General features: G+C 47.5%; 1 protein-coding gene across 1 annotated transcript; it reads left to right on the plus strand.

The window, feature by feature from the left end:
• The first annotated feature begins 684 nt into the window (after nucleotides 1-684).
• Nucleotides 685-4,577, plus strand: MTFP1 (mitochondrial fission process 1). The gene is made up of 4 exons (XM_079150604.1): nucleotides 685-1,262; nucleotides 2,137-2,264; nucleotides 2,656-2,888; nucleotides 4,024-4,577. The coding sequence occupies exons 1-4, from the start codon at nucleotides 1,196-1,198 to the stop codon at nucleotides 4,094-4,096; spliced, it is 501 nt and encodes a 166-aa protein (XP_079006730.1). The 5' UTR covers nucleotides 685-1,195; the 3' UTR covers nucleotides 4,097-4,577.
• Nucleotides 4,578-12,170: the final 7,593 nt, after the last annotated feature.

The following is a 12,170-nucleotide window of genomic DNA, read 5'->3' on the forward strand; positions in this document are numbered from 1 at the left end:
GGCTAAGCAAGTGCAAAGCTCTTTGAGGAGAGCCTGGTACAAGTCGGCACTCAGTAAATATTGGTTACTCTCATTTTTTTACGGACGTGAAAAATGGGGCTCGGGGAGGCTAACGTGGGATAGACGGAACAACGGAGATTTTGACCCAAGACTGCTTGTCCCCAGTGTTCTCGCGCTTGCTTCGCTGATGCCCCAGATGATTCACAGATTTTTAGTGAAGTACACTCATTGTTCACATGGGTAAACAGATTCAGTGGGGGTTCTCCCTATTGTAATCACTAGCCCCTAAGTCCTCTCCAGTTCTCTTTTCCCTGAAGTTTTGTACCCCATACCTGTCTCCCTTGTCTCATTCACTCACTCACTCACTCATTCATTCATTCATTCATTCATTCATTCATTCATTCATTCATTCAACGACCTGCCCCCAGGAGGTTCAGTCTGGGGGACATAGTGATCTAGTTAGATCCGAGTGCTTGATAAACATGGCACCTGCTGAGAAGAGACTGCAAAATCGGGGCACCCACCTCTCTAGGGCACTCACCATTCACCTCCTCCCCCAGCCTCCTTTACCGAGCTCGCCTTAAAGAGCATAGAATCTGAAGCCACACTGTCTAGACTTAAATCCCAGCTTCGCTACTTAGCAGCTGTGTGTCCCGGAAAGGTGACCCACCTTCTTCTGTAAAAGAAGATCCTATGTTGGTGAGAGGGTTTAAGGAAATAAGCTGTTTAGAATCCTTAGCGAACGTCCTGGCTGATAGTAAAGTTAATAAAAGACGGTTGTTATAATTAATCCCCGCAAGGAGTGGACGCTAAGGTGTCTCCCATTTTACTAATTCACCCTTACGAAGTAAAGGCTCAGAGAAGTAGACTTTGGCCCGAGGTTACACAGCTATGAAATGTTGCATCTCTCGATAGGAACCGCAGGTTCTTTGGCTCCAAAAGCTACCAGTTCTGGCAGAGGTTTTCGCCAACTGCTCAGAGAAAAAACAAGACAATCTGCAAAAATCAGTCTCGGAGAGGGGCTTGGGAGTGCGGGGCAATTTGCAGACGCTCCCTTCCGGCGGAGATTGCCCAAACTGTCCTTCAGCCCGGGACCTTCGGCGGGTCCTGTAGTGGCAGGTCGGAGTGCTAGTGCAGGTGGAGGCGACAGCATAGGCAGTGCCAGTCGCCGTGGTTCCAGCCGCCGCGGATCGTCATGTCGGAACCGCAGCGGCTGGGCGCAGAGCGTGACCTCTACCGGGACACGTGGATTCGATACCTAGGTGAGCGCGGAGTGATTGGCATTGCGACCCTACCGCAAGGCGGGGGAGCAGGTGTCACCGGATGCCGTTCCGGGGCCTGTAGGAGGCTGGAAAGTATCTTAGTTCTCATTCTTCGTGGTTGGGAGACTGGGCTCAGAGGGCTGGGGACTTACCCAAGGTCACACAACACTGATGGGTTCAGCTCTGCCCTCGGTGGTCTCTGCTGGTCAGTCCTCCCAGGAAGAAAACTCGAGTCGGATGAGTGGGCTGCTCTCTCTGGCATGCCGGAGCACTAGCTATGGAGTCAGGGCATCTGTACTCCCATCTTGGCCCTGCCACTCAGTTGGTTCCATGTAAGCCTCAATTTCCTCCTTGACAAAAACGGCTGAACATGGGCTGGGGCGGTAGCTCAGTCGGTAGAGTACTTGTCTTGCAAGCTTGAGGCCCTGGTAGAGTGCTTGCCTTGCAAGCATGAGGCCCTGGGTTCGATCCCCAGCACCGCCAAAAAAAAAAAAAAAAAAAATGGCTGAACATGAGGGCCTCATTCATTGGTGGTTGTAAGGGTGGAATGAGATAAAGCACAGAAAGGCCTTGCACAGGTTGAGTGTCTGGTCAGTGGGGCTGCCCTTGATCAGTCTCTATCTGACACCTCATTAATGCCCACTTTCAGAACCACTTTCAAAAGGCTAGGAGAGCTAATCAGAGAAACATGATAATGATGACTGTGTTCAATCCTCCCATCAGTGGGCCCTAGAGTTGAGATGCGAAACAGGCTCATAGAGATAGTCATTTGCCTAAGGTCACCCAGCTGCAGACTAGGATTGGAACCATTTTTTCCAGCGCCCCCTTGTGGAACAGTACATGGACTTGAGAATTAAATGTCCCCTCCCTCCAGGTTATGCCAATGAGGTCGGGGAGGCTTTCCGCTCCCTGGTGCCAAAGGCTGTGGTGTGGCTGAGCTATGGTGTGTCCAGCTCCTATGTGCTGGCAGATGCCATTGACAAAGGCAAGAAGGCAAGAGAGGTGAGTGTTAGTTTTCCTTCACAACCCCCACCCAAGTGCTCTCCAGGTGTGGGTGTGGCTCAGTCTGCAGCTTTGCATATGGTGAAGTCCCTGTCTGACAGTCCACAGTCTTGCCTGGTGCAGTCCATACTCCTGTCCTGTTTGTAGGAGGGTGCACCTCCCTCCTCTACCAGGAGGTGGCAGTCTACACCCACCTCTTGGATGTGTACACGTCCATCCTAGGCCTGAATGTGATACTGTTCAGAACCCAACACTAGAGCAGTTCCTTCTGCTCTAATGCCTCCTGCAGACTGGTCACTTCCCCTCCTTGGTCCAGCCTCATCTCATGCTCCTTGTCTACAAGATTTTCTGCCTCTACCCCAATTGGATTAAGTGTCTCTCTGCCCACCAGGTGCCAGGTCCTGAAGCAGGCCGCAGCACCAGGGTGACTGTGGCTGTGGTGGACACCTTCGTATGGCAGTCTCTGGCTTCTGTGGCCATCCCAGGCTTCACTATCAACCGCGTGTGTGCTGCCTCTTTTTATGTCCTGGGCACTGCCACCCGCTGGCCCCTGACTGTCCGCAAGTGGACCACCACTGCAGTTGGGCTGTTGGCCATCCCCATCATCATCCACCCCATTGACAGGTGGGTGCCCTCCTGACCACAGGGATGATCTACTGTGCAGGTAGAATTAGGCTCTGAGAGTGTGGGGCACAGAACAATGGCAGTATAGAGGCAGGGTTGGCACTCAGGGCTCCTGAAATAGAAAGGACAGTTTGTGCCCTTGTAATATGATCTGGCAGGTATTCTGATGGTAAAGGAAGAAGGTGCCTTGAAGGTATGGGACACAGGACAAGTAATTCCCAGAAAGAAAGTCAAGTGTTACAAAACAACCAGAGGCATGCAGAGTAGGTAGACTTGGAGTGATGGGTTTGGGGAGTTATTGGTGACAGAAGCCAGACTCATACTAAGTTAAGTACAAGAGGAAAGTAGTCCAGGTTTGTTTTTCTTTCAAGCTTAGCTGGATCTAGGCATCCACATGATGTCATTAGGAGTCTGGATCTCTCATCATGTTTTCCTTCTCTCAACCCCATCCCACACCTTGGTGGCTTCACTCATGGGAGCAGAGATGGTCCCCAGCAGCTCCAGGCTTCCATCAGGCAGTTTACCAAGCCCCATCAAAAAATTTTTAATTTGATAACAAAAATTCCAACAAAGGCTATCATTGTTCCATCCAGACTGAATGCCAACCTCTAAGCCAGTTTCCCCTGTCTCATTGGCTGGGCTTGGGTCATGTGTCTGCTCTTAAAACTATAGATGGCGAGGCTGGGGATATAGCTCAGTTGTTAGTGCAAGTTGCAAGCACAAGGCCCTGCAAGTTGTTGTGCAAGGCAAGCACAAGGCCCTGAGTTCAATCCCCAGCACCGTAAAACAAACAAATAAAAAACCAACTATAAATGGCTGTTAATCCCAATGTAGAATGGGATAAGGAATCTTTTCCTAGGGGAACATAACTGACCCTGAAGCCTGGAGTAAGTCCTTTACCCTCTCTGTGCCTCATTTTCCCCAAATGAATAAAGAAAAGGAAAATGGGTGTTATTCTGGGGGGTTTGAGTGTGGCTTTCCCAAGTAGCCCAAGGTATGAGGGGCAGAATAAGGTAGGTTTCCACCTGGATATCATTTGTGTCCTGTGTCTAGGAGTCTCTTCCCCTCATCCTGGCCTCCTGCCTTCTGTTCCTTCACCCTGGACACCTGCTCACCAACCTCACCTTTCTTACAGGTCAGTGGACTTCCTCCTGGACTCCAGCCTGCGCAAGCTCTACCCATCAGTGGGGAAGCCCAGCTCCTCCTGATCCCACCCCAGTGCCTGCTAGGGATGTGAACACCTGGCTCCCCAGGGTCCGTGGCCCTGGCACTGAATGGGTTTGAACTGGATGGAAACGTAGAGATAAAGGCCTCAAGGAGCAGTGACTGCAGTGAATCCCAAACAGAGGTGGGACCTAAACCCCATGTGCTTCCATGGAAACTGTTGTACTAAGCAGGAGTGGACCCTGGGTGGGTCCAGCTCTATTTTTTGACAGGAAAATGGGAGATGAGACTGAAACCCAAAGAGGGCAAGGCAAGCTAGGCACAGGACTCTCAGCTGCTTGACTACATCACTCCATGGCGGCATGGCTGGATAACAGACACTCAGGGAGAAACAGGAGTGGAGCATCCAAGATACCTCAGGAAAGATTCTCCACCTAACCTTTCCCTAATACAGGGGCTGCTAAGACCTGGCTGGAAAGCTGGCCAGGCCCACACCCAAACCCAATAAATTCTCAAGAAGTTGAATTTTCTTCTCTGTTGGGGAGGTACAGGGATGTGGTAGTAGGAGCAGGGAGTCTCCTGGTGGACATAAACTGAGGAGGAGGCTGTGGTCAGAAGAGGCTTCCTGGGCCTGAAGGAAGGGGTGGGGGAAAGCAAGGGAGGGAGCATCCCAAGGAGGAATCAGCGTATGAATAAACCAGTCAAGAGAAACTCCAAATCTAAAGAACCAAAAAGGACTGAATGGTTGAAATGACAATTTGGATGGGAAGGTAAGAAGGGTGTGTTATGGAAAGGGCAGTAGGGTATCGTCCAAATCACAAAGTACCTTGAGAGCCATGGCACGGAGTCCGAACTCTGTGCTGGACAATTGAAGATGTGATTGACTGATTAGAAAAGCTTGGAGAAGGGTGTCCTGTTTATTGTTGCTAGCACAAAATATTTGAGATCAGGTAATTTATTAAGAATAGAAGTTTATTTGGGCTCATAGTTCTGGAGACTGGGAAGTCCAAGAACATGGAACCAGCATCTTTTCATCTTCTGCTGCTTCAGTTTGTGGCAGAAAGCAGAAGCGAGTTGGGTATGTACAGAAGCAGGAAAAGGGGTCTTGAACTCCTGCAACAGTTAACCCATTCTAGAGAAAGACGTTAATCCATCAGGAGGACTTCACCTATGGCCCAAACACCTCCCAACATGATGTATTGAGGAGATAAACTTTTGGGGGACATGCTCAAACCGTAAGAAGGGGCAGCTAGTGGCTGCTGTCCTGATCCAGGCCTAGAGGGATGGATAGGAGATGAAGTGGCAGAATATTGGGGGCAAAAGCTACAGGAATAAGTAGAAGCAGCCAGGCAAGAGAGAGAAGGGTGTGAGTCTAACAGTTGAGGGCGGAAATAGCAGCCGGAGAGGAGGGCTCCAGACAGGTGGCTTTCTATCTCCCTATGTGGTTACTTTGCAGGAAGGAAGACCAGACCAGGTCTGGGTCTTATCTGTGACCCTGTATGCTGTGAAGCCTCTGCCAGGTCACTTCCCTTCTCTGATCCTTAGAATTTGGGTCTGGAAAGGGATGGTGTATTTCCCACCTCCTGGGCTAGCAGGAGAGCCAGAGCAGTGAATGATTGTCTTTAACCACTGGCTTCTCCAGGGCAGAGGGATCCTAACTTATCCATATCCATGGTGTAAATACTCTCATTATATTCTCTTTTAAGCTACCCACATGAGATCACTGAACAGAGAGTTGGGAAGCCGTACACAGTAGCACATTATAATTTTGTTATTTGCAGCAAATAGAATGTAGTAGTGTTCTCTTATCCAAGGGGATACATTTCAAGGATGCCTCAAGCCATAGATGGTACTATACCCTCTATAAAATGTGTTTCCCCCCTATATATACATACCCATGATCAAATTTAATTTATAAATTAGGCACAGTAAGAAAATAACATTGTCGGATGCAGTGGTACTTACCTGTAATGCGGCAGCTGGGGAGGCTGAGACATGAGGATAACAAGTTCAAAGCCAGTCTCGGCAATTTAGTGAGGTCCTAAGCAACTGAGTGAGACCTGTCTAAACAGAATACAAAAACCGGGCTGGGGAGCCTGGGGCTATAGCTCAGTGGTAGATCACTTGCCTAGCACTTGTGAGGCACTGGGTTCAATCCTCAGAACCACATAAAAATACATAAATAAAATAAAGGCATGCTGTCTATCTACAACTACAAAAATTAAAAAAAAAAAACGGGGTACCAAATAAATAAATATAATTAATAAATAAATAAATATAATAAAAATAAAAAGGGTGGCACATGTCTGTAATCCCATTGGCTTGGGAGGCTGAGGCAGGTAGGATTGTGTGTTCAAAGTCAGCCTCAGTCACTCAGCAAGGCCCTAAGCAACTTAGTGAGACCCTGTCTCAAAATAAAACACACAAAGGGCTGGGATGTGGCTCAGTGGTTTAATATTCCTGGGTTCAATCCCTGGTACTTAAAAAAAAAAAATTAACAACATTAACTATAATAAAAAAATATAAAATATATATAATTTTTATATCAAAAATAATAAAAAATAAATTAACATTAACTATAAACTAGAATTATTATTAACAATATAATAAAAGTTACAGAAAGCATATGAACTATTCCTGGAATTTTCCATTTAGTGTTTTCACAGAATAGCCAACTGAAGGTAACTGAAACACAGAAAAGGAAACTGCAGGTAAGGGATGACAACTAGCTATAAATAGCCTCAGGAGCTTGGATGATAGTAAGGGTAGCAAAATAATTAGGAAGCAGTATGTTTTGAGTGCAAATTTTGAGAATATAATGTGTTTAAATCTAAGTCAAGATTTTTTTAATTGGTTAATTTTTAATAATGACTAGTTTGATAACCAGCTCACAAAATTCCTGAAAAGTTAACCATCGGCTCCAGCCCCAATCAACCTGTTCCACACACTACTCCCTGGCTTATAGTTAAGGGGATATGCAAATAAATCTCAAATGGGCCTAACTCTGTCGTTTTCAAAAGGCAATTTCTGTGCTAGGGGGTTGCTGGGCCCCTCATCAAGCATTAAGGGACAGAGGAAGTGCCTGGTCCCAATCTCCTGGAGGCAAACACAGGTTTGGAGGACAGTGCATACACACCACCCCTACTCCTACTTAAGTCCAGAAGACGAGCACAGGCCCTGCTATGTGCAAGCCTGTCCTCACAGGAGGCCCCTGTGCTGGGGGCCACATTTCCCCAGCCATACCTCAGGAGAATCATGAGAACTAAAGTCTTTCCTTAGTGGAAAACCCTGATAGGCACAGGGGACTCCTCAGACCCTTGTGTGCTATAAGTCTGTGCCCTGAGCCACCAGCAGTGAGTTATAGCAAATACCCAATGCCCAGTGTGGGCATCATGGTCACCACCATGAGCATAGTTCCTGACATCGGTGTTGGTGAGCTGGGTGACTTCCTGCCAGAGGAAAGTTAGAGCCTAAGAGGCAGAAAGTGTGACAGCAGGGACATCCAAAACTGGTTTTTCACATGGAAGAGGGTACCAGGTGCTGTCAACCCTCTGCAATCACAGGTTCTGCATCTAGATTCAACCAACCGACTGAAAACATTTGGGGGGGAAAATTGCATCTGTACTAGACATATACAGACTTCTTTTTTCTTGTCATCATTCCTTAATATAGTATAACAATTGTTTATGTAGCACTTAGATTGTATAAGGTATTATAAGTAATCTAGAGATGATTTAAAGTGTACAGGAGGATGTATGTAGGTTATTTGCAAATACCACTTCGTTTTCTATAAGAGACTTGAGCATCTGAGAATTTAGTGTCCTGGGGTGAGGAGTGTTATTCTGGAGCTAGTCCTACTCAGATACCAAGAGACAACTGTACTGGGTTACTTACTGGGTTTGACTGTGCCCATGTGACCACAAGCTTCAGTTTCTTCCTCTATTACATAGGTTTTTGTTGTTGTTGTTGTTGTTGTTGTATGTGTGTGTGTGTGGTGCTAGGGTTTGAGCTCAGGGCCTCATGCATACTAGGCACGCACTGTACCACTGAGCCATATCCCCAACCCTACATAGGATTTTTGTTAGCAGGATCAAATGGAATAATGGAAGGCCCAGCCCATCCCTCAGCAGGCAGGTGACAAACTGAAGCAGTTATTAACAATCTACTGTACATGGCAGTTAGTCTTCTTTGGCATAAGGAAACTCAAAGAGTTTCTTACAGCTTCCATAGCTCATGGGCACACAAGCTTACACCAGCTTGCCTGAAATTTCCAGAGTGGGGAGAGTCACAACCCCAGGAGCCCCACCCTGCCATACCAATGGCCCTCTGCATAGGACACTGAGGCTCCTACAAATTATGGCTCAGGTGCAGGTTATCTCTCCAAAGCGGGGTTAGCCCACCTGGCTGTACCTGGGCTGTGAGGGACCAGGTCAAGGTCTCCGTGGGACTGCTTCATGGCTTAGGTCGGGGCGGACAAGAGGGGTCAAGGTCTGCTTCAGCCCTGTGCTTCCACCTCTGAGCACCTTTGAGCTGTCAGCTGCCAAAGAAAGGGACCAGCCAAGAATACCTGCAAGGCCCAGCAGCTTAGGAGACGCCACAAAACCACAAGGAAATCAGGCTATTCTCTCATCCTGGGAGGGCTCACTCTCCTCTTCAGGACTCTGAAGGTTTTGTGATACTCATGTAGAGCCAGGGCTCCAGTGACCTCACAGTGAGGTGGGGGTTAAGATGGAGATGCCTCCCACCAGCTTGTGTGAACTGAAGTGAGACGCTTAAAGCACCTGGCATAGAATGGGGTAGTTGCCCCTGCTCAGGCAGCCTAGCCCCTACCTCTGTGCCAAACCTCCAGGAATAGGGTTGCTGGATTTTGAAAATAAAATAATAAGGGATGCAATTAAATTTGAATTTCAAATAAACAACAAGTAATCTTTTAGAAGTATGTCCCTTCTATTGCATGAGATATATTAAACCACACATCCTATATTTTATCTGGCAACTCTAGGGGCATCCATGGAACTAGAATCACTCCTACAGACACTCCATGCCTGTAGAGGTGGGAAGCCCTCTCTCCAGCCAGCCTTTTTCCAGGGAGGCCGCTCTTAAGTGATGGGCAGTTCTGTGCTGACCGGTTATCCCCTTACTGGGTGGGGAAACGTGCAAAAAGGTCAACCAAATGGGAGGTAGAAGTCTTGTTATACTTGGCATGAGATGATGGGGCAGACCCCACTTGTATAGAGGGAACAGAGTTGTCTTTTTCCTTCCCCAGGATTAGGGGCTTTTGTCCAGGAGCATGCTGAAAGTTGGATCTCCTGAGCGCCAGGTTTCATGCAATGCTCAGAACCACCACAAGAGGGAAGCACCTAACAAACTGCCCACCTTCGTTTTAAACTAGTCCTTGATAATATTTATTAGTTAACTGCTCTTAGTGACTCCAGGTCCTGTCCTAAGGGCTTGCTGTGATGTGATTCATTTAATATTTACAACCTAGTCATTAGATGGGTATTTCTACGTTCCTCTTTTCTGAAGTTGAAGTCACTGCCTTGGTTTCCTTGCTATACAGTTCCCTTATTTGCATGAAGGGTTTACCAGAGAAATGACTGGACAAGCATTCAGCCAGGCAAAGACTCAGAGTGAGGGCTCCACAAATACTGGGTATTATTATTATGGCAAAAGACATCCACTTCAAGAGAGTGATTGAATTGTTGTAGATATATAAAGTATGTTAATTATATGGTGCAGGGATTCCACTCCTAAGAATTTATTCAGGGCAAACAGTTGGATGATGGTCCAGAAATGGACATCTGAGGGTGACCATCACATTCTCATTTGTATGAATAAAAACCTTGGGAACTCCTCAAATGATCAGTGCCCAAAGAACCTTTCTTATTTGATCATACTGGTGGCGGAATCTTTCCAAGTCCCTCTTCTATCTTGGCACCTTCCAGGACTCCTGATGACTCCCGGGATCCAGTCTGAACAACTCAGCCAGGCATTCAGAGCCACCAGCTTTGGCAGTCTCATCCCTCACCATGACACATCCCTGCTCCCACATCACTGCATTGCCCCAGCTCCTTGCCATTCTCTGAATGCACCCTCCACATCCTACCTCTGTGACTTTGCTCAGCCCATGCCACCTGTCAGGAATGCCCTCTCCACCCCCATTTCCCTCTCTCTCCAGCATTCAAGGACCAACTCTGATGGTGCCTGCTATGACCTTTCCTCAGTCCAGAAATGTGCACCTGAGGGTGACCACTGTGCTTTTGTTTGTACTCTCCATCATTGTGTCCATTCCACCCTCCCACCACAAGAGTTGTAAGGGCCAGTTTAAGGAGACTTGTGGTTAGTGGGCAATTTTTATTTTCACTATGGCTTCCTTAAGGAGTGGGGATTCTGATGGTTTCTCTAGACTTGCTGTTTGGTAATGTCTGGGCAATAGGGTTCCCTTGGGAGGTGAGTGGAGAGGTTCTTTCCTCCTGGCCTGTCTGTCCCTGAACTGAGCCTCCCCCTGCCAGCCTCATACCTGGCACATCCATCCCACGATAACCCTATGCCAGGTAGTCCTGAGCCACAGCAAGACTTGGTCTTCACATTTGGGGATATGAGCTGGAGGAGGCTTCCTTCCTGATGGTCTATGGTCACTCCACTAGGTGCTTGATACTCCCTTATCTCCCTGGAGTCCCTGCTACTTTTCCCAGTGGGAGGTGAGGCTGCCAGCACTCCTCTGATCATCACAGTGCATCTGGGGAACTGTCAGGGCTGGAGTCCAGGGCACACTGGCTTCCTGAGGCTAGGGCTTCCCAACCAGATCCGACACTGGAGACGGAGGCCCACCCCCACCCTGAACCCCTGGCCTCTTGGGAAGAGCTGGCAGTAGGTACTCAGCAAACACAAAACTAATGCCTTAAAATTTCCTTTTACAAGATGTAGAGTTACACCATTCATGTAATCATACATGTACATAGGGTAATGATCTTTGTCTCATTCTCTTAACTTTCCTTTCCCCTGTCCCCTCCCCTCCCCTCATTTCCCTCTACACAATCCAATGTTCCTCCATTCTTCCCTTCCCCCTTCCCCCCCATTATGTATTAAACAAATAATTAAATGAAAAATGAAAAAATTTTCCTTTTAAAAAAACTCAAACTCCTTTCCCTTCATGGATCTGCCCCAGGCCCTCTGAGTTCAGAAAATTCCTTAGGGTCAGCATGGCAAGGTGGTCAGGAGCTCAAATAAGAAACAGAATTAACTTGGGGTCGTATAGGGGTTGCGTCCACTTACATGCAGATCAGTTGCTCACGCAAACGAAAGGTAGTGCCTGGTAGGGAGAGGGTAAAGGTAAACTAGTTTTCCTGTTGATACCACTTAGTGTTATCTGAATCTGGCCAGATATCTCTAACCTTTAAATATATCTGGAAAAGCCAGCCCTCTCTTGGAAGTTTGAACCTGAGTCCTGCAACTCATGTAATCATAGGCAGATAACAGCAGGAATTCCTAGCCTTTTTCTCTACATCTGTAAAATGGGAGCAGTCTTGAGGTTTCCAAAAAGTGTATGGTGTGGCCCCTAATGACAGCCATATGATACTTGGTGCTGGTCAAGGTTACTTGAGGGGCATTCCTTCTGCCCATCCACTCTCATTATCTCCCTTGGAAGAACTTGTCAAAGGCTTGTTTTCCAGTCTGGCTGTGTGGACTTGCCAGCCTAGGCTGCTGCTTTGGCATGAAGCAAACAGCTTTGTTACAGTTGGCACTTCTAGGTACCATTCCAGGGAGACTTCACCTATCCACTATAGAGCCCCTGCAGTGGCCCTCCAATATTGCCTGGTGAATTCTGACTGATGGTTGGAGAATTGTGGACTTCTAAGGTATTGCCTGAAGAGGAGGAGAACAGTGTGGGCTACCTGCCATCCTCTGTTGCTTCTGACCTCAGTTTCCAAGCTTGGTGGAAAAGCATCTATTTGGTAGATAAGAGTTAAGTGAATTAAAACTCACCCACCACTCTGAGCCTCCATCACCCATTTAGGACCAGTGAGGAATAAATGGAATTATAGCTGTGTCCTTTCTGGAGAATGATGCTTATACTTGTCAAGGACAACTCTCCTCCTCTTCCTCCCTCTGATGCCT

This window comes from Sciurus vulgaris (genome assembly GCF_902686455.1).
Source record: "Sciurus vulgaris genome assembly, chromosome: 8".
In the NCBI taxonomy this organism is placed as follows: domain Eukaryota; kingdom Metazoa; phylum Chordata; class Mammalia; order Rodentia; family Sciuridae; genus Sciurus; species Sciurus vulgaris.